At 41.2% G+C, this 23,264-nt stretch overlaps 1 protein-coding gene across 2 annotated transcripts in view; it reads right to left on the minus strand.

Moving 5' to 3' along the window:
- LOC311034942 (protein TEX261) overlaps positions 1-20,130 on the minus strand; it is a 53,048-nt gene extending 32,918 nt beyond the window's left edge. Inside the window, exons 1-6 of one of the 2 annotated variants that reach the window (XR_014599654.1) lie at positions 19,938-20,130; positions 13,635-13,714; positions 12,541-12,694; positions 11,350-11,417; positions 10,491-10,593; positions 9,057-9,628 (exon numbers count right to left, since the gene is read on the minus strand). Coding sequence is in view for 1 of the 2 variants with exons in the window: in XM_084042974.1 (XP_083899100.1) it covers positions 9,513-9,628; positions 10,491-10,593; positions 11,350-11,417; positions 12,541-12,694; positions 13,635-13,714; positions 19,938-20,007 (591 nt within the window). In the remaining variant the exon portion in view is untranslated. Of the gene's footprint in view, positions 1-6,839; positions 9,629-10,490; positions 10,594-11,349; positions 11,418-12,540; positions 12,695-13,634; positions 13,715-19,937 lie in introns of those variants that run through there. The other variant, XM_084042974.1, reaches the window with a different exon arrangement.
- Between the last annotated feature and the right edge of the window lie 3,134 nt (positions 20,131-23,264).

The raw sequence follows: 23,264 nt of genomic DNA on the forward strand, positions 1-23,264 counted from the left end.
TGTGTGTGTGTGTGTGTGTGTGTGTGTGTGTGTGTGTGTGTGTGTGTGTGTGTGTGTGTGTGTGTGTGTGTGCGTGTGCGTGTGTGTGTGTGTGTGTTAGGTACCTGAAGGAGTGCATGTGGAAGCAGGATAAGCAGACAGACATGCAGAGGAGAAGGTCGGTGCTCAAGCTCCGTCAGGACCTCATCCACCAGGCCAGACTGAACGATCACAGAGAGAAGGTATGTTTCACATACAGAGTAACCGGAAGGCTTGCACCAAAACACGCCGCCTTCTTGTATTCTTATATTTGTTTTACTGAGGTTAAGGTTAGGAATAAGGTTAGGTTTAGACATAGTTTTACTGAGGTTACGTTTAGGCTTAGTTTTACTGAGGTTATGTTTAGGAATATCAGGTGAATACCGCCTGATTTACCCCGGCGACTGTGTTTTGGGACGAGCGTTTTGGTATTCACATACATTTTACCCTAACCTCATCCACCAGGCCAGACTGAGCGAGCACAACCACAAGGTACAGGGATGCAAGAGAAAAGTTAAATAAAATAAAAGGTATCACATACCTGACAGAATTGCAGGGCTGATTTGTTTGTTTGATGCCAAGATGAGCCTATGATATTTTCAATAGAACAATTCCATCCGTAATTCATGGGGGATGACGGAGTGACGTCAGGACTTCTGTATAAATGACAAATTAAACTATTTAATGACTAGCTGCCATTGGCCAGTGAAAAGACCCAGCCGTAGGTCATATACAGTAGCATGTTCTAAACATGAATTATTAAAGACAATGCAACATTAGAATAATATAAGATACAAAATGGATATTTTATGAACTCAACGTCATGTTTGCATCCAGAGGTGACATAAAGGGAAGCTCTGAGACCGAGGCAGAGAGTTCAACATGAATATTTAACTCATTCATGTCATAGTTTCAGCACAACTTCCATCTCTTTTAGGGTTTTGAAACCTAAGGAGAATTTCTAAATTGTATAATTCACGTTGTGCGTGTTCTTTTATGTGCTAGAAAGACATTGAGAGCAGTTTCACTGTGTAATGGAAGTCACTGAGGAGACTAGTTTGATGATACTTTCAGTAGGAGTTACATCATGGCAAGCTGACGGCACAACCCCAAACCTCTATGTCAGGGGTCTTCAACAGGGGGACCGGGACCCCTAGGGGGTCCTCAGAGTTACTACAGGGGTCTGCCAAATCTTTGTGTGATATGATTATTTTTTTTTACATTAACCACTTGAACCCAAGCATCCCTTTTCTGAGGAGAACTTCAACCAAAAATAGCAGATCTACAAGCTCACAACACCTTGTGCTGCGAGGCGTTGTGAGCTTGTAGATCGGCTATTTTTGGCAAAGAGGTATAGGTGGTCTAGAGAGAAAAAAGAGCAGACCAAGTAAAAAAAAAGTTGAATCTGAAACACAATTTTATACAATATAGAGGGGGGGTCACTGCTTCATCTCTCTCTCAGCTAGGGGGTCCTTGGCCTGAAAAACGTTGAAGACCCCTGATCTATGTGCCATAACCACTTTCACCCTGGGTGTCATTATGGGAAAAATAATGTCAAAAATGTTATAAAAACAAAAAGGTGTATGTAACAACCAAGAATCATACCCGAGTCGCACGCATGGAAAGCCAACATCTTAACCCCTAAGCCAAAGGCAAATCCTTTTAACTCGGGGGAGATATTAGCCTTTCAGGCCATCAGGCTGAGGTTGTGAGTTAATCTGCTACATGTATTTATACAAAACATTTAAAAATGTTCTGAAAATCTTTCAAATCTCAAGAAATCACAATTCATGCTTGTAGATCAGATATTTTCAGTGTAACTCCATCGCACGATTAAGTATAAATATAGTGGTTCACTCTGAGAGAGTAAAAACTGACCCTAACAACGCGTTAAATTAACATGAATGTGTGTTTTCAGGAGGTGAGACGGGGGCTTGTGGAGGAGAACTTCACAGAGTGGACCACCAGGAAAGGTCTGAAGACCCTTCATCTGGAGACCCCGAGCAAGAGTCCACCGAGCCGGTACCACAGACACTGCACCCTGATGGAGCCCGGTCAACCTCAACCTGAACCTGAACTTGAACCCAAACCGCAACATGAACCTGAACCCCAACATGAACCTGAACCCCAACATGAACCTGAACCCCAACCCGAGCGAAACCAGAGGATGCGCCGGGTGGGACGAGGCCCTCAGGTAGGGCCGTCACGATTAAAACATTTAAGTTGACGATTAATTGTCATACGAATAATTGCGATTAACTATTTAATTATGTTTTTGTTGACTGCTGGGACGGAATTCCTACAAAATCATCATGATTGCGCACTTGGTGACAAGTTTTGGATTTTTGGCATGGTGTTAGGTATGGGCATAAGGTTTTCAAAAAAACATCGCAAACGAGTTAGGCTCGCCCCCTAGTGGTCGGTGTGCAATGTTTATGAATTCCCTCCCGGCTACATTAAACATTGGCACATACGAATACAAAACAAAAATATGCTACTAAGTAACTTAAATAATTATTAGGGCTGGGACTTTAACTGATTAATTTAGATTAATTAATTACAGAAAATTAACGCGATTAAAAAAATTAATCGCATTTTAATCGCGCTTAGTTTATGCACCACTGGACGAGTTTTAGGCGTACCGATCATACCAGTGCACCAACCAACAGCCAACACACCCCAGTGCACGCAAAGGGACAAGAAGCCGATCAGACTGCTTTGCTTGGCCCAGTGGATGGGAACTTTAGATTTAAAAAACTCTCTGATGGAAGCGTGGATAAAAAAAACACGGTTGTGTGCAGAACTATTTTTTGTTGCTTAAACTTATGTATTCACTCATTGATTCACTCATATACCAAAATCTGTTTTAACTGAAAAGAAATTGCTTCTCAGGTCAAATATTGATATGCGATTAAACATGCGATTAATTTAGAATAATTAATTACAAAGCCTCTAATTAATTAGATAATTTTTTTTATCGAGTCCCAGCCCTAATAATTATACAAAAAGATGACTGACATAATTATTTAATAATTTTGTACTTTTTATTATTAAAAATCACACCCTGTGGGAAGAGAGTGGTGCCTTTGATGAGCCCCGTATTGATGTTGTCATCAATGTTTGTTTATTGGACAGACATACATACATACATACGGACACACGGACAAAGTCAGATATAGGAGTGGTTGCCACCACTCAAAAATAAAATAAAAGAATAGCGGAAATAGAAAAATCAGCCATTTCCGCTATTTTTGGAAAATGTTTGAACATTTTTTTCAACAGGAGACGATTATGACGATTTTTCAAAATAATTGTGATGATCTCAAATAAATGCCATAAAGTGATGATGTAATAACACTGCCAGGCTTACCCCCTCAGGAGCCATGGAACATCTCCACCAACCCCGTCAGGACTCCTCGCTCCTCGCTCTGCGGACCCCAGACGGTCCGGATGGGGAGCCGCCGTCCAGAGAGCCCCGCCCCGGACCTGCGCGCCAGCGTGGTTCTGTCCAGAGCCGGCGACGGCACGCCTCTCTACACCACCAGGTGGAGCCGGGGCGTGGCGGCCCCGGCCCCCGACCTGCCGACGGAGGTCCTGGAGAGGTTGCTGTTCCCCGGGGACTTCCCGTCCCGCATGGAGCTTCCCCCCCCCGCGCAGAGCGTCCTGGAGCTGCCCGGCCTGGGGGGGAGGAGGAGACCTCGGGCTGGGCACAGCGTCTCCCCTTGGACGGAGGTGGCAATGCACCTGGCCGAGGTGCTGGAGCCTGGACACTACTAGGGAGTGGTGATATCATCGACTAAAGCTATGACGGAAAATGTTCGTCAACTACACTACCTTTTTTCACTTTTGGAAACTAAATAAAAACGAATTAAAAACTAAGCTACGATGACTAAAACTAAGACTGAATATATTGACAATTTGGTCAACAAATAAAAACTAGACTAAAATGTACTAAAAGGCACTAGTGGAGAAGAGATCCAGTAGAACTAAAAGACAAGTCATTTTATGTTTGGTTAAAGCTCCAGTGTTGCACAAAATAGCAGATCTACAAGCTCACAACGCATTGCACTGCGACGCATTTCAGATGACTAAAATATGACTAAAACTAAATGGAATTTAATTCAAAAGACTATTGACTAAAACTGAATCAAAATTTGCTGTCAAAGATCAACACTGCTCCAAACCAAAGTTAAGCCGCCTGCACTGATTTCACTGTGGATGTTCAAACGGATTTGCTTTGATGTCTCTTTGAGGTGAAGGTTGATTTGTTCCTCAGAGGTCTAATTGTTGTATTATATTTACCTGAAGTATACAATGTGAAGTTTTTTATACAGGTTGTTTTTAATCCGTTATTTTAGCTGTTGGAGTGCTCACTCTAGTCAAGTCAGCCTCTTTGTTTTGTTTAGTCCTGTTCTGTCCATGGAATTAGTGAAATATTCTGCATCTTAACCAGTGCAGACTTGTAAAAGAGACATGTATTTTTTTTACTGGTGAAATAAAGGTTATATTTAGACCTATTGTAACCTATTGGCACATGTTTTGGTGGCGCTATCTACATGTTTAGCTGTGTTACTCATTCCACGATTACACGATCCTTACACGTTATACCTCGTTGTAAAGGTGACAGATGATCAACAATAAAAATGATATAAAATACATTACATATTATTGAAGGGGAGAAATAATAGACTAAAGAAGTCCTGACGTCACTCGTTCATCCCCACGTTCGTAAAGTCATTTCTCTATGGAGAATAACATGGGGTCGTCATAGAATCGTCTCATAAGAATTGTGGTCCAGAAATAAACAAACTGTCTCTGTATTGTCAGGGAGGAGGTTCTGTATCGTTTATGATAGTCAGTCACTTATATTTGATACAGTCTGTTTCTGGTGAAAATGTAACTAATTCGGCGGAAGTAACATTATCGTTTTCTCACCGTCAGTTGATGCTTCATATCCATAAGAGTCAAACTTTCTTACTTTTTTTTGTTACACAGTTCTTATTTGACGCGATATTAAAGACGTCTATGGGGATTCAGAATGGGGGGGGGGAAACCGCAAACCAGGTAGACAAACAAAGGATGTGTAAATTACGTCAGACTTCGGTGCTCTATAGACGGAAGTTACGTTTCTGAACTTTGTGTGGGCGGTTCACACATGTCTTTATATCTTTCAAACCTGGACAGCATCTGTGTCATTTTAGATGTTACTATAGCAGCATTTCAAGTTTTTCAGGAAACTGTTAAGATTAGAAGGAGTTTTGAGAACCTTGGGCCTCAATTCTAAATGGATTCAAAACTATAACCAAGGGAGCTTGACTGGAGCAGAGGGGTTAAATACCTGTTCCAACACCCTGGAGTCTAGAGCAAGAGGGGGACCCCCAAATAAATCATATTTGAACTGGGAACCCCTCAAAATGATCACATTTGAACTGGGGACCCCTGAAAATAATCATATTTGAACTGGGGACCCCCACCCTGACAAGCACTTGGACATTACATTTAGTTTGACTCGGTTCAACAGATAAATATTGTGAAAATAGCCGATCTACAAGCTCACAACGTTTGCCTCTTTCTTACATAATATTTTGCCAATTTGGTGACAATTTAAATATTCTTAAAAGGCATTAAATTGTAACTTTATAAATGTGCAGATACCCTGTATACACTTATACTGTCTGTTGGTTTGTTTACTGTTGAGAGAGAAAACTATGTTGCACATTAAGATAATCATTCCCCCAGTCCTCCACCAGTAAAACACACAATAGGCTCTATGCACAGCAGCCATTTTGGAGAAAAATTGGGCCTCTTCTTACTTCCTTCACAGGTGTTACCAATGATACTAATGAAGGCTCTGTTCCATTCTGGTCAAACAGAGTCAGGGTGCTGATATTGTGCATGTTGGCTCACTAGAAATACTAGTGGGTCTCAAAGTGTGGTCCAGGGACCCTCATGGTTCCTTGAGAGGGTGTAACTCTGAGAGAGTACAAATGGAACCAAATGGACCCTCCCGGGTCCATTTGGTTCCATTTGTACTCTCTCAGAGCCCCCTCCCTTTGGAACCCGCTACCACATCACATCAAAGCTAAATAAACACCATGTGAGCCTAAATAAATGAATTAAATAAATAAACACCATGTGAGCCTAAATAAATACATTAAATAAACACCATGTGAGCCTAAATAAATACATTAAATAAACACCATGTGAGCCTAAATAAATACATTAAATAAACACCATGTGAGCCTAAATAAATACATTAAATAAACACCATGTGAGCCTAAATAAATGAATTAAATAAATAAACACCATGTGAGCCTAAATAAATAAATAAAATAAATACACACCAGGTGATCTTCTGCAGGATTTGAAACACGCAGCTCTTTATTGATCTGAACAGATGTGTGCACACGGACCTACAATTAAACCCCCCCCCCCCCCTGGTTAGTAGAAAGACCCCTTTAATGTTGATTAGTAGAGACTGTCTCTACAGATCCTTTAATGTTGATTAGCAGAGACTGTCTCTACAGATCCTTTAATGTTTCATCATCAAATCACTCAATGTTTTTAACCCCCAAAAACAGTGGTTCTCAAACTTTTGTCATGTCAAGGACCCGCAACTTAAAGGGATAGTTCACCCAAAAAAAACCTAACTTTTTTCAATGGATTGGTCACCCCATGGAGACTTGAATTCATGGATATTTTTTGTTTTTTCTCGCATTCCTAATACAATAACTTGATGACCAGCGGACCGGTAGGCAGCGGTTCCGGTAGGAGACACAAAGGAGACTCTTTGTGTCTCCTACCGGAACCTCTGCTGGTCATCAAATGATTGGCTTAGGAATGAGACACAACGTCCATGAATTCAAGTCTCCATGTGGTGACTAATCCATAGAGAAGAAGTCACTTTGGGGGTGACCTATCCCGTTAATGTATTTGGCCAAGGACCCCCATCTGAAAGGATGTTGTGCCAGGGACCCCCATACAAGATTTGTGATGTTAAAATGTTTATTCCAAATCTTTCACATTCCTTCAAGATTTCTTTGAAAATAGCCGATCTACAAGCTCACAACGCGTCGCATCGCGACGCGTTGTGAGCTTGTAGATCGGCTATTTTCAAAGAGCCAATGTACACATAGGGTTAAAGTGGTTAAACTGATTTTGATGCTATATTAAAAAAAAATCTGGGGACCCCCTGGAACACCTCCTCAAGGACCCCTGGGGGTCCCCGGCCGGGGCCCACTTTGAGAACCACTGTGCACCCAAAAAAACAACCGACAATTAGCGTACCAACCCATCATTGCACAGGTTCCATCTTCAGCACAGATCCATAAATCATTCATGGGTCTTTTATTCCTCGTCTCTACCAAAATGATAATAATAATAATAATAAACATACAAAATTACCCACTTATTAAAAACAGTCCCAATAAAGAACGGTAGGAACCAACAGCGTTTGTTTTGATTAGTGATGATGTAAATGCAGACTGGAAAAAAATACTCTATGAGATAAATGTCTTCTAAATCCCAACAGTATTCTGAACACATGTTTCTATATCAGTGGTGCTCAGACTTTTTCATGTCAAGGACCCCCCAAATGATATGAATTTGGCTCGCCGACCCCCCATCTCAAAACATGTTGTTCCAGGGACCCCCCAGAAGCAAAGATTGGAGTTAAAGATGTTTGCTTTAAAATAATATATATATATTCAAAGATTTGCACACATTTTCACGTCTTTTAAAAATAGCAGATCTACAAGCTCGTAGCACGGCACTCGGTGCCGCACTACGGGCTTGTATATCTGGTATTTTTGAATAGCCAAAGTGTATAATAATGCTTTTTAGCTCAAATCAAAAAATGACACAGATGCGTTATACTGTAAAATCCTCAGTGTTAATTAAACTCTGAGAGTGTACAAATGTAACCAAATGTTAAGCCATGTCTGTTTGGTTTTATTTGTACACTCTCGGAGTTAACAGAGCCATTAACGGTCCATTTTAGTTCCTATAACTATCAATCACTTAGCTGGGGAGCCCCTGGAAACGGCCCTCAAGAACCCCTCGTTGAGAACCAGTGCAATAGACACATCCAGAGAGTGAGATATGTTTTATATGCTCCATTCTATAAACGTACAGCGAGTGATGTTTGTGTCAACGCCCGTGTCAACGTCTCACACAAAAAACATACAGTCTATAGGGTGGGAACAGGATGTTCCAGTTTCCTCATAAGTTGATGACAGCGGCCGGTGAATTCCAACAACATTTTAACAATCTTTTCATTGTTTTACGAACAAAATCCTCAAATCAGAAGTCCCTGGGTGGCTTACCAGAGAGACTGACGGCTAATGTGGTTTAGAAAACGCTAAGAAGCAGGACTTTGAATGATTAGCATTTGGCTGGTAGCTACTGTTAACTCTTTAAGCCTTTAAAAAGGTCTTTGTACACCAGGAGCGTGGCCAACCCAACCGTCCAAAAATATTCCGCATCAAAACTTTGTTTTATTCCTATAGTCGATTCCTCATTCATACAGATTGATGCTTATAGAGAACCTAAGTCTGACATCACTGGAAATCAGTTTTTATTTGACGCCATCTAAGATTTCCATATGGGGATTTTCAATAGAAAAAAGACTTCCGTGATGCAGGGTTAGCGGGCGTGACGTCAGGACTTCGTTACAGGGAGAATACATTGTCGCAGAATCCACCTCGTGCCTAATTAAATAAAATGATTAGTCGATGTATTTATTGGCACGTATTTGCCTTCTGTGCGGAAAAAGAAAAAAACACTCTTGGTGTGTAAAGACCTTTAAAGTAACCTTTGAACCCTGTCAGTCTCATGCTCTACTCCATCCTACAACGGTGTAGCCCCGGGCGAAAACATCTGATCTATAAGCTTACAGATTATGAGCTTGTAGATCGGGGTATATTCGACAACTTTTTTTGTCTACATCGAAAAATCCCAAAGCCGGGACGAACGCCAGGGTTGATGCGGTCGACTCAAACCCCACTCCCACACTCTGACTCACAAACACATTTTAATACCCAAAAGCATAGAAAACACAGGAGTCCGATTGGATGCTGGCTGGGAAGACGGAGGGGGGGGTGGGGGGGGGGCTTGGAGCCCAGCCCACGTCTGGTGGGTCTCCACGTATCGTTGGCAGTCTCTAAACGTAGATAAAAAGCAGACAAAAACACGTCCTGCGAAAACTATCTCGTCCCAAAAAACTGAAAAAGAAAAAGAAACAGAAAAAGAAAAAGCAGGAAGGTCCGTTTTGTTGGTCCGTCCCCTATATGTGCCCTCCTTCCTTTTCCACTTCCTGTCGTTTCTTAATCATTTGTTTGTGTTTGTTTTTTTAAGTTCCTGTCCAGCATTGAAGTATTGAACAATAGTCTGGCAGTACCTCCGTTGTTCCCTCACTCACTCGCTCGCTCACGAACGCCCCTTCCTTCTCCCATGATGCACCCTGTGTCCGCCCGCCTGACTCCTCCTCTTCCTCCTCAGTACATTTTCTGTCGGCTGGGAAGCACCGCCTCCTTGAGGAAGGAGAAGATCCGGAGGATGCCGGACCTCTTCCCCTGCTTGCCCTTGGTGAAGTAATTTGACACCACGTCATCTGGAAGAAGAGAGGATAAAACCAGGAACAAGGGCTGTTACATTACATTACAGTCATTTAGCAGACGCTTTTATCCAAAGTGACTTACAATAAGTGCATTCAACATAGGTAGGGAAGGAAACTACTAATCACCAGAAGTCTGAAGTGCATTTTCTGCAAAAACAAGCAACCAAGAGTATACCTAGCACTAAGGTAAAAGTGCAATATATCAGCTACCTACTTTCTTAAACAGATGAGACAAAATAGCCAAATCAAATGAGCACGAGCTAATACAAAAAGTGTATCGACTAAACAAGATCCAATAAAACAATACAACAATAAAACAAGCGTTCGAGGAAGGGTAGTGTTTCCTGAAGAGGTGGGTTTTCAGCCTGCAGTGAAAGATGGGCAGTGACTCTGCTGTCCTGACATCAGTGACTCTGCTGTCCTGACATCAGTGACTCTGCTGTCCTGACATCAGTGACTCTGCTGTCCTGACATCAGTGACTCTGCTGTCCTGACATCAGTGGGGAGTTCATTCCACCACTGTGGGGCCAGAACAGAAAAAAGCTGTGACCGTGTAGATCGACCAGAAGGACCACTGAGTGACAAGGCAATCAGTCGCCCCGAGGTGGCAGACCGAAGCGGTCAGGCAGGGGTGTAGGCATCGACCATAGCCCGGAGTTAAGAAGGAGCTGTTCCTTTCACTGCCCTATAGGCTAGCACCAGGGTTTTAAACTGAATGCGAGCCGCTACGGGGAGCCAGTGTAGAGAACGCCTGTTAGCGCTAAGACTCCTAATATGGGGTTGTGGTGTAAAAAGGTTTGAGAACCCCCCCGTCCAGATGGACAGTAGGAGGTCCTGACAGCGACCAGAAGCTCACCTCCTTGCTGGATGGTGGACGGAAGCACGTTTTCTCCAGCTGAGAGCGACACGAAGAAGGAGAAGGGAATGATCCACAGGCAGATGGTGAAGTACGCCAACACCTACAAACACACAGAACAACACAAACCAAGGATTAGGATGCATTTATACTCTTTATATCAGGGGTACTCAACAGGCGGACCGCGGTCCAGGACCGGACCGCGGGACACCTCTCTCTGTGGACCCTGGGCAAAAAAAAGGGATATGGTTTTTTGGGGATTCTTGGAGGGGGTGTGAAAAAGTATTTGAATTGTTGTTCTGTTGTTTTCATCTTTATTTTCATGTATTTTTTCATACTCTGCACCAGACGCAGAAATCCCGGGGGGTACGGGGGAGATTTGTCTCGCCCTAGCTTCAGATTGGACCCCCCAAGTCATTTAGAATAATTAAAATAAATGTTGAAATAGTTAAAAATACTTATTTCATAAAATCTGAACCCACTTATACATTGTAAGTTATTAATAATGAAGAATGAACATAACACAGTGTCAAATTAGCTAGATTAGAGGAAAATGAAAACAAAAAATATATATCAACATTTTGGCGCGCGCATCGTGAGCGGGGGACCCCCTCTAGCCTCAACCCAGATTTGCACCGCTGCTCTGCACCCCAGTTTTATTAAGTTGGTTGGTTGGGAGGGGATCTAATTTGATCGGCTTGATTGACCGACTTAAAAAAAACTGACCTTTGCCTTATTCAAAAAATTATTTGTGGACCCTCAAGATTTGTAGTTGAGTACCCCTGCTTTATATGACGCCGTCACATGCATCACCTCTGATTCAAATGAAAAGCCTGAGAGTGTGTGAGCTGGATCTTACCTCTGAGAAGGGGTAATACTCTTCTGCAAAGTACTGGAAGGCCATGTAATGGTTCACCACCACCAGTACTGAGGACGAGAGACACACACACACACACACACACACACACACACACACACACACACACACACACACACACACACACACACACACACACACACACACACACACACAGTATTAACGTGTTTTAACAACTAACTGACATCATTGCACATTTAGAGGAAAAGCTAAGCGATACACCATCCATTGTCCAGAACTCTAAACTCTTGTGCTGCCAACGGCTACTTAGCCAGTTTTGGCAAAACAAACAATCAGACAACAGTTAAGTAAGTAATAAGTATGCAGAAGTCTATCCCTGTTAAAATGCACTAGACCCCTCTGGGAGATGGATTGCTGAGGTGGAGCGCCACACCTACCATCAGCTCCCAGTACTTACCGCTGTGGCAGGATGAAGTTAGGATAATAAATAAGTTAAGTTAAATAAGACTCTCCCCACAAGAGAGGATAAGGTTAGGTTAATCTCCGGTGATAAGCTTAGACTTTTTTACATAGGCCAGTTACAATGTGCAGCCACCTGTAGGCGCTCTTTTAGAGCGGTTTTGAAGGAGGGTAAAACTTTTTTATGACTGTTGGTAAAGCATTCCACATTCTGGTGGCATAGCAGTAGAACTAATTAGACCCCATGTTTGTGCCGAAAGTGGGTTCAGTGAGATCAGTGGGGCTCATTCTGGTGTTGTGCCTGTGTGTGTCTCTTACACTATTGTAGTAGTCTAACAGGTACATGGGTATCTTTGTGGTGTGGTGTATCTTGTGGACCAGGTTGTAGTAGTTTAACAGGTACATGGGTGTCTTTGTGGTGTAGTGTATCTTGTAGACCAGGTTGTAGTAGTTTAACAGGTACATGGGTGTCTTTGTGGTGTAGTGTATCTTGTAGACCAGGTTGTAGTAGTCTAACAGGTACATGGGTGTCTTTGTGGTGTAGTGTATCTTGTAGACCAGGTCCATTGCAAGTTGCTGTACTCTGTCCTCTACCCTGAGCCATCCCACCCTACAGCATAATGAACAGGGTTTAGGTGAGTTCTGGGTGTGAGGCCTAGTAGTAACCTGACCAGTTTTGTTTTTACTTTACATTTTTGTTAGGTTAATGCATAAGTTAAGTAGTTATTAGGTTAGTTAATAATAGTTTCTTACCACAGGAGAGGATGAAGTTGGGTGAGCTCAGCAGGATGTAGGGGAAGGTCTGCAGCAGACCAAAGTACACCAGGTTGGTGAACAGGCCCACTCCCACCATGAACGCTGGGAAGCCTTCAAACAGGTACAGGCCTGACAGGACACCTGTAGAAAACTATACATAGATATACATACACTATCAATGTAAGCACAGACAGTGAGGTCACCACAGCTATAGGTGACATTCAGGTTGGGTGACTTTTCTATGATGTATGCATAGCTGACGTTTCACTCAATCATTTACAATTACCCTGTCCAACGGCAATGAGGTAGCTCCTCTTCCTCCTGTTGTGCGTGCATGCGTGTGTGTGCGTGTGCGTGTGCGTGTGCGCGTGTGTGTGTGTGTGTGTGTGTGTGTGTGTGTGTGTGTGTGTGTGTGTGTGTGTGTGTGTGTGTGTGTGTGTGTGAACGAAATAGGATGCATGGATTTGTGTGAAACTTGGGTGGGAATGACCCTGAAGAGATAATTAACTTTTGGCTCAAAAAGGCCAACGGGCAAACTGACAGTGAGTCATCATATCTTACAGACTTACAGAACAGGCAGGGCTTACAACAACATGAACTTTTGACGTGGTCCTTTTTACTTTTTTATAGTTGGTGCCACTATATATATATATATATATGACTATGAATTGAATACCAAGGACCTCAATGGAAACAAGACCGCAAGGACCTTTTGTGAACAGACCTTTTAGACAAAGTCTTTTACATGTAACTGTGCTGTTTTACTTTTCTTTTTCAAAAAGAACATTAATTTATAAACTGTGCATAGTCTTGTATTGTTGTCCAAAACATTTAACGATGTTAATTGGCAACTTTTAGAAATGTTTTTACAGATATTGTATATGTATTTTGAAATGATCAATAAAGCATATTAACCACTGTAGGGCTCACAGTAAGCGCTTCACAAACACAATTACACATCTAATTTGAAATATGAAAATCAATATTGGGAGACTGGCACGAAATGTAAAACTTAAGACATTTAAAACGTTAAAATGTGTTAAAGTAATGTTACAGTGACAATGACATTGACAGTAGAATCACATACTCACCAATATCATGTACTTTATAATTCTACTGGTGGCCACTGTGTATTCTTCTATCAGTTCAGCCAGATAGTACAGGCCGGCAGCTGTAAACAAACATTAACATAAACATCAAACATCAAACACATAGAAACAAACATTGCATCTTTGCATCAGAATTATCAGTGTCACTTTTAGATTTGAGCTAAAAAAGCATTATTTTACACTTTGGCTATTCAAAAATAGCAGATATACAAGCTCATAGCGCGGCACCGAGTGCCGCACTATGAGCTTGTATATCTGCTATTTTTGAAAAATCGTGAAAATGTGTGCAAATCTTTTAAATATATATTATTTTAAAGCGAACATTTTTAACTCAAATCTTTGCTTCTGGAGGTCCCTGGAACAAAATATTTTGAGATGGGGGTCCGCGACCAAAAACAATATTATTTTGGGGGTCCTTGACATGAAAAAGTTTGAGCACCACTGATATAGAAACATATGTTTTTCAGAAAACCGTTTAGGATTTAGAAGACATTTTGGGGGTGGAATCAACATCGCTTTGATCACGAGCCTTGGGCCGCAATTTGATAACATCACGATTATGTCTTCAGTTTTGCACTTGCCGACTGCGATAAAAAAAAAGTAGCAGTCTTTCAACAACACCAGCTAATCATCATATTGAAAAACATTAATTCATTCATTCCTAATTATAATTGTAAATAATACAAAAAGAATAGCCATGGATTTTCCCACACTACAATAAGACATGTCAAGTCAGTCAAACACATCAACACAAACTTTAAAAGCACCACACGTCACGATGCTAATAATGAGAGGAGCAGAGGTTATTTCAGGTAGCGGGGGGACGGGGGGGGGACAGGGGGGGGACAGGGGGGGGACAGGGGGGGACAGTCAAAACATGGCTGTCACCAGGAGGAGAGCCAGGTGACAGCTGTCACAAAGACACTGAGACTCATGGGGGAAGTGTGGCCCCTGGCGAGCACACACACACACACACACACACACACACACACACACACACACACACACACACACACACACACACACACACACACACACACACACACACACACACACACACACACACACACACACACACACACACACACACACACACACACACCTCTGAACCTTTCAACTCTTACACCACACCACTCACTACATGACAAGTCATAAAGCCTGAAGGGGGGGGGGCACACCGTCCTGATAGCCCCCCATGTGGAACCTCTCCCTCCACTACACAGCTCAGAGATGAGGTCCCACTTTAGCAGACGTACCGGTAGAGGTATAGAGTCTGTCTTAACGTAGTGTGGATCACCTCCTTCACCGCATCGTATCCAATAACCCAACTTCTAAATCCCAACAGTTTTCTGAAAAAACGTATGTTTCTATATCAGTGGTGCTCACACTTTGTTCATGTCAAGGACCCCCAAAATGATATGTATTTGGCCGCGACCCCCCCATCTCAAAATGTTTAATTCCAGGGACCCCCAGAAGCAAAGAATAGAGTTAAAAATGTTTGCTTTAAACAATATATATTGAAAGATTTGCATTCATTCATTTTCACGATTTTTCTAAAATAGCAGATCTACAAGCTCATATGAGCTTGTAGATCTGCTATTTTTGAATAGCCAAAGTGTAAAATAATGCTTTTTTAGCTCAAATAACAAAGTGACAGAGATGCGTTCCAGCTCTAAATGGTTTAAATCTCTTATTTAGTCAGACTCTGCCATGTTCTCCCATTCAACCTGGAAGAACTCCCTACATCAGGGGCCAGTACTGCTCCCGGTTCGGCTACAATGGGAAAACATGGCACAGGCTGACTAAATAAGAGATTTAAACGGGTTTTTCAACCCCGTACAAAAAAAAGTTGACTTTCCAGAAAAGCCTCAAACATCTGTAGGAGTCAGACTGGTTAGAACCACAAAATCACCTCCATCAGAACTTCAGAAGGTTTTCTTTTTCTGACGCTCCTGCTGCTCCCCCAAATGTCCTGACTAGGGGTGGGATGATGTGAAAATACTCAGATAAACAGATTTGGACTTTTTCTCTTCTTTTGACAATATAATGACGTATATGGACTACCTCCAAACAGAGAGGGCCTCACGCAAAAGTAGCAGATCTACAAGCTCAAAACGCGTCGCAAAGCGACGCGTTTTGAGCTTGTAGATCTGCTACTTTTGAACCCTGAAAAGTAAGAGTTCTGGACATGAGGTTTCCACCCGACAGACCATCAGATGTTTTCCTCATCCTCTACATGTGATCTAAACAGCCGTGAGAAGCCACAGGGCAGCGCCCTGGGACCAACTCCAGTTGTAATGCCAGAGCCTTGCTCAAGGGGCAGTGGCAGGAGTAAAGAGCCCATTCTACTAATGCCATCTAAAATCAGTGGTTCTCAAACGGTTTCGTCTCAAGGACCCCCAAATGTATATGTATTTGGCCACGGACCCCCATCTGAAAATGTTTTGTATCAGGGGGACCCCCAGATGACAAGATTTGTGTTAAAAAAAAATCTCATAATTATTCAAGATTTTTTTTTATTTTTTCCCAAAAACTAGCAGATGTATAAGATTGCAGCGCGGCATTAAGTGACACGCTGTGAGCTTGTACATCTGATATTTTCAAATAGCCAACACTAACATCTAAAATGACACAGCGCATCGCGGGTTCGAGTCCTGTTCCCGACCATCTTTACTGCATGTCTCTCCCCATCTCTCTCTCTCTCTCTCCCTGTTTCCTCAACATCTCCACTAATACTCAACCATTTTAACAAAATACTCAAACATATTTTTTAAATGCAAAATAGCAGATCTACAAGCTTGCTACACACTGTGAGCTTCTATCTAGTTGGGGTATATTCTTGCTATGTTTGCACTAAATGTCCCTATAGGAGTTATGACCATACAACTATGCATCTGCCTTTTAGCATCACTATGCATCCAGCTGTCATTACCCTGCATTACTGTGTAGTGTGTACACTGAACTCTGTGTGACCTTCTCATTAAAACAACATTATTATGTAATACTCTATGGCATCATGTAGCCTACATACTGTACACACACACACACACACACACACACACACACACACACACACACACACACACACACACACACACACACACACACACACACACACACACACACACACACACACACACACAAACTGATATTGACTGTACTATATAGGCTAACAGATGATTGTAAGCTAATCATTACCAGAGCCATATAACAGAGAGTAGTTGTGCCACGCTTTGATCTCGCTGCAAAGCTAATGGCTGACTGTAGTTCCAAACATTGGAACTTAGATAGACAGATTTCCTCATTCCATGCTAGTGATGTAACACTCGTATACGTCTCTGATCATTACCATTTAACCCATTCTATCCGGGAACACATCCGTGTCATTTTAAGATTCGGTAGAAAATAGATGAGCTTGCAGATCTGCATTTTTTTTTTTAATCGTGGAAAATGTGTGCAAATCTTTGAATATATATATTTTTTTTTTTCTCAAAGCAAAAATGTTTAACTCAGATCTGTGCCTCTGGGGGTCCCTGGAACAACATATTTTGAGATGGGTGTCCACGGCCAAATACATATAATTCTGGGGGTCCTCGACATATAGCAACATACTGTTAGGATTTAGAAAATATTTAGATATGCATTTGGCCACAGACCCACATCTCAAAATATGTTGTTCCAGGGACCCCCCTACCCCAGAGTTACAAATCTTAGCTTAAAAATATGTATATTTAGATTATATTCAGAATTCAGATATAAGATTTTCACACATTTTCCACGATTTAAAAAAAAACAGCAGATCTACAAGCTCATAGCACTCAGTGCTACGCTATGACTATGAGCTTGTATATCTGCTATTTTTGAATAGCCAAATAAATCTTGATGGCTTAAGAACATAAACAACACAAACAAACACAGTCCCTCCACATACTTTCATTTGATCAAATAACACTTAGACATGTCTAACATCTATTCCTACAGACACACTTATAACACACTGACTAAATGTTCTTTATAGATATGATAGTTCATTAAGAACCAAACCTCAGTGTGCTAGAGCTAGCTGTCACAATGTGAAATATTCTAATATCAGGTTCAACCTGAACAAGGTCAACTGGACTCAAACACTGTCTAATTTAAGTCTGACGTGCATGTGATGAAGGCTGTGTGTGTGTGTGAGTGTGTGTGTGTGTGTGTGTGTGTGTGTGTGTGTGTGTGTGTGTGTGTGTGTGTGTGTGTGTGTGTGTGTGTAGTTATTTCATGCTACTGTATGTGAGCTGGATTTATTCTCTCATGCAGTGATATCTATGTGGCCAGGGAAACCCCCCCCCCCCCCATACACATATTTCTTAAAATGTTTCATAAATATTGATGTTCTGATGGCAGATCTAAACGGTCAAAACGCGTTACATGGCGGGACGTTTTGAGCGTGTAGATCTGCTATTTTCAAAATGAATTACTAGTATTTCTTAAAGTAAAACATTCATAATTATAAGACCAGTTTTGGCAGACAGGCCAGACATTGTCAGTCATTTCTTTGTATACTATATTTCAGTAATATGCTTTATATATTTAAGTTATTATTTATCTGCCCTGTGCAATGTTTCTTACAAAGCTTAAAACACAAACAGAAATTGTTGATTTGTTGATTGAAATCATCATTACTTATATGATAATTAGCCTAATCATCAACTTCAGTCATCATAATGAAATATTCAGGTGGATCAGAGTAGTTGATAATGACAGTAAGGATCCATTACGGGTTAATTTGGTTACAGTAGCACAGACTCTCACATTTTAGTTTACTAAAAGGACAGCCCTAGTTCATTAGGACCTTGTTGTTTCCATTAAAATAATAAATAAACTTAAACATTATACTACTACTACTACTGATAATAATAATGATATATTATAATAATAATAATGATGATCATAATAATAACAAATGATTGATAATACAATTTATAATTGTATTACCATGTAGGCATCCATCCAGAGTAAACAAGGTAAACAGAGACAGTGTAGTGCCTCAGTAAAATAGGATCACAGGTAAACCATGAACCTAGCATCAGTCTATAGTCTATACAGTATCATATAAATGGTCTGTTTGTTCATTTGAAAACTATACAAACTATGGGTTGCCAGGTAAACAAATAGATCTGGCATCTGTCTACATAACACACTGTCCAAAAATAAATAATCTGGACATTAAAACTACTAATAAAACTATATTATTGTTATGTTAGTTAATATTGCTATTATTAGTATAGACTCTTACAGATATCATAATGTATATTTATTATTATAACCACACTGTAGCCTGCACCTTGACTTCAGATACGTGGCCACATGAGTGACGTGGACCCACTGTTTACCTGTGTGTGTGTGTGTGTGTGTGTGTGTGTGTGTGTGTGTGTGTGTGTGTGTGTGTGTGTGTGTGTGTGTGTGTGTGTGTGTGTGTCACATCACATGAACCCATCATCAAAGTAGTAAATGTCAGATCATTATCCTTAGTTCAAGACTATCGTAGATGTATTTTATCGACTCTTTTATGAGTCTTAGCGACCACCCTCAGTTTGCCCTGGAATGTCACCAGTAAAGCCCGCATTTCTCCAAACATGTACAAATGTAAAATATGAGGTTAATACCCGCTTGCCCCAAATGTTAACTAGGTGTCCGGAGTGTTTGTGTAATGTATTAGTCCATATTTATCAATAAATAAGTGTTTTAATCCCGTCTGTGGCCGATTCTGTCGGAAAGCTCCCAATGGGCGGTGGTGACGCGGCGCATCCGGTGAAAGCCGGAATTACACTCAACGTAAACAGGAAGTAAACGAGGGAGGGATAAACGGCGTTCGGCCACAGACGGGGTTAAAACACTTCTTTATTAAATAATATGGACTAATACATTACACAAACACACCGTACACCTAGTTAACATTTGGGGCAAGCGGATAAAACACCTTATATTTATCATGTGTACATGTTTGGAGAAATACGGGCTTTACTGGTGACATGCCAGGGCAAAATGGGGGGGGTGGAGCTGAGACACTCGTAGAGAAAATCGATCAGATACATTTACTGGGAGAGTCTTTGATCTAAGGCTACTTTTGGATACATTGGAGAGTGGTTACATTTAAGAGTTGTTACATTGGAGAGTGCTACAAATGTAACCAAATGGACCCTCACGGGTCCATTTGGTTACATTTGTAGCACTCCCCAATGTAACCACTCTCCCAATGTAACCAGCTTAGCATTAGCATCATTAGCTTGGTGTTCCTCTCACCTATAGCCAGGGTGACAAAGGAGATCTGGACGACCAGAGACAGCCAGCTGAGCAGATAGATGAACCACATGATGGACGAATAGTACACACCATGTACAACACATTTATATATAAAATAATAAACTATACAAACACAGTGTTAGGGCTGTTAGCCGCTAAATGCTAACAACGTTGAAAGTTCCTCCCTGGCTCCACCTCCTTCCTGACAGAAGCAGAGGAGAGGAGAACAAAGAGGGCACTGAGGAGGAGGAGGTTACAGCGATGACTCTGGTAGGAGTTGGGATTGCAGCTTTTTTTTGTAGACCAGAATGAGAGAGATTTAATACTAATGATTATAATTATTATAATTAGTAATCATAATAATAATAATAATATTTGTCGATGAATTGAGTACAAATTACCCCAATGGAAACAATCCATAGGCTTTCTACGGTTTAAAATCCTCTTACCCGCGACCTCGTATTGAACTGTACTTTTTGTAAACTGCTAATAAATTATTCAATCAATCAATCAATCAATCAGTCAATCAATCAAATAATAATAACAATCATCATAATATTAATCATACTAATAATAATCCATTTTATTTGTAACACACGTTATATTTCTCAAAGTGCTTACATAAAATCCAGAAAGAAAAACAACTATGAAATCAATAAAATTCAGATCAATGGTCAGAGACCCTCCTCCCTAACTAGACTATACACAGCTAAGAAAAAGTTCAAGTTAAAAACACACAAGGCTTCAATAAGTCCACCTATAGGCAAATGACTAGATTCCTATCTGTCTAAATCTACAGTGGTGGACAAAGCACTCAACTGCAGTACTTGAGTCAAAGTATAGATACTCCTGGTCAAATGTTACGCAACTACTACTAAGTGAAAGTTGCTCTGTCCAAATTTGTACTTGAGCGAAAGTACTGGATTATTTACTTTTAAAAAAAGCATTCAAAATGACATGCTTTTTTAAATACTGAAGTATTCAAAAGTACAAATTACAAGTTTTGAATGTGAATGCATTGCTATATTAATTATTATTATTATTATTATCATTATTATTATGTATTCATCAATTAATCAACCTGTGCAGTGATTCTGAATCTTTTTTTTCTTCTAGTTTTTGTTTTATTTTAAGACCCCCAGATTGATATGCATTAGGCCATGGACCCCCATCTGAAATAATGTTTACCTCTGGACCAACCACAGTGTTTAAGGGTCCATTTGGTTTCTTTTTTTACTCATCCAGTATCCAATAATAATCACTCAGTGAACTGAATTGAAATGATTCATTTCAAGATTTGTAATTACATCAGATGTGCATAGAGTACAATTATTTCGTTTTCATCCCTCGACTCAACTTTGTAGCAGCAACAATAAACAATAACAAAGACATGATAAATAGAAACAATAACAACAATAGAAAGAGAATAAACACACACACACACACACACACACACACACACACACACACACACACACACACACACACACACACACACACACACACACACACACACACACACACACACACACACACACACGCTACACACCACAAGACTAACTAATGGAGGTCATAAGGCAAACCGTATATCTTGTTATTTCTAGAAACCAACACCTCTGAGATTCCAGGAAAAGACAATAAAAGATGCATGTGAGAAAAGGTGATAAAATGATCCTCCTCAGAGGATAAGAGCTAAATAACATGAATGATTCATGTCTGACAGTGTGAAGGAGACACAACCATGGTGTCCAGCCAACAGAGACAATTACTGTATTCTACCTTCAAATGCTTTTAAATATACGGAGCTGTGGACGTGTGTGTGTGTGTGTGTGTGTGTGTGTGTGTGTGTGTGTGTGTGTGTGTGTGTGTGTGTGTGTGCGTGCGTGCGTGCGTGCGTGCGTGCGTGCGTGCGTGCGTGCGTGCGTGCGTGCGTGCGTGCGTGCGTGCGTGCGTGCGTGCGTGCGTGTGTGTACTTGTGTGTGACATGATGTACCCACAAGTATAGTAGAATTTGAGAAGCAGACATTGTATGGATAATTGTCTTGGTCCTCACAAGATAAATGGTGCTTTTATGGTTAAAAGGGTTTTACAGTTATCAGGAAAAGATTCAGGTTGAAGTTAGGATGTAGGATTGAACATATAGAGGCAGTGGTGTAAAGTATTTCCAATTTTCAGTACTTTTACTTCTACTCAGGCAAATATTATACTTTTACTCCACTACAATCATTTGAAAACCTGAGTTACTAGTTACTTTACAGATTTTGATTATTATTACAAAACATACATTAACCACTTCAGCCCTATTTATATTACAGCCATTTGAAAATAGCAGATCTACAGGCTCACAATTTGTCGCGATGCGACGCATTGTGAGCTTGTAGATCTGCTATTGATTTGCCTGATTTATACTTTTGTGGCGGCGTGTCATGCACAACAAATAGCCAATCTACAAGCTCACAGCGTGTTGTTGTGAGCTTGTAGATCGGCTATATTCAGCTTGATGTGATTGAGCTGAGATGGAATAGAGCTGAGCCCGAGAGGCAGAGTTGTGGTGGCCGGGTCTGGTCTGGCTTAAAAATGACCTCCTTTTTTATTGTATCATGGCATTCATTAAATCACCGTCCTACAACGTTGATGTCCTCACAGGTATAGTAATACAAACGTGGTGTGTGTGTGTGTGTGTGTGTGTGTGTTGTGTGTGTGTGTGTGTGTGTGTGTGTGTGTGTGTGTGTGTGTGTGTGTGTGTGTGTGTGTGTGTGTGTGTGTGTGTGTGTGTGTGTGTGTGTGTGTGTGTGTGCGTGTGTAAGTGCGAGTGCGTGTGTGTGAGGTGTGAAAATAAAAGGCGACACTTAAGATGCACATCTTCTCACCTGAGAGCTCTCTATCTGAACAACACCTCAGCTCTGAATAGACACACTGTTAAACCATCCATCTATCCATCCGTCTGTCTGTCTGTCTGTCTGTCCGTCCATCCGTCCATGGGGTCACAGAGGTAAAGTGCCAGCAGAGAATCCCAGACTTCTCTTTCTATCCCATGGCTCACATAGTTACTTGATGCTGGGGAATCCTGAAGCGTTCCAAGCAAGCGGCAAGTTCCATCACTGGATATGAAGCCACTACAGTTCTCATTAATGGGCCTAGAACAGGTTCTCAAAGTGGGGTTGAGGGAGTTCCAGGGGGTCCCCAGCTAAATGATGGATAGTTAGGAGCCAGATGGACCCTTACGGGTCTGTAACTCTGCAGAGAGTTACAGACCCGTAAGGGCACATTTGGTTCCATTTGTACACTCTCAGAGTTACAGACCCATAAGCGTCCATTTGGTTCCAT

This window comes from Gymnoscopelus microlampas (genome assembly GCF_963454915.1).
Source record: "Gymnoscopelus microlampas genome assembly, chromosome: 19".
Classification (NCBI taxonomy): Eukaryota; Metazoa; Chordata; class Actinopteri; order Myctophiformes; family Myctophidae; genus Gymnoscopelus; species Gymnoscopelus microlampas.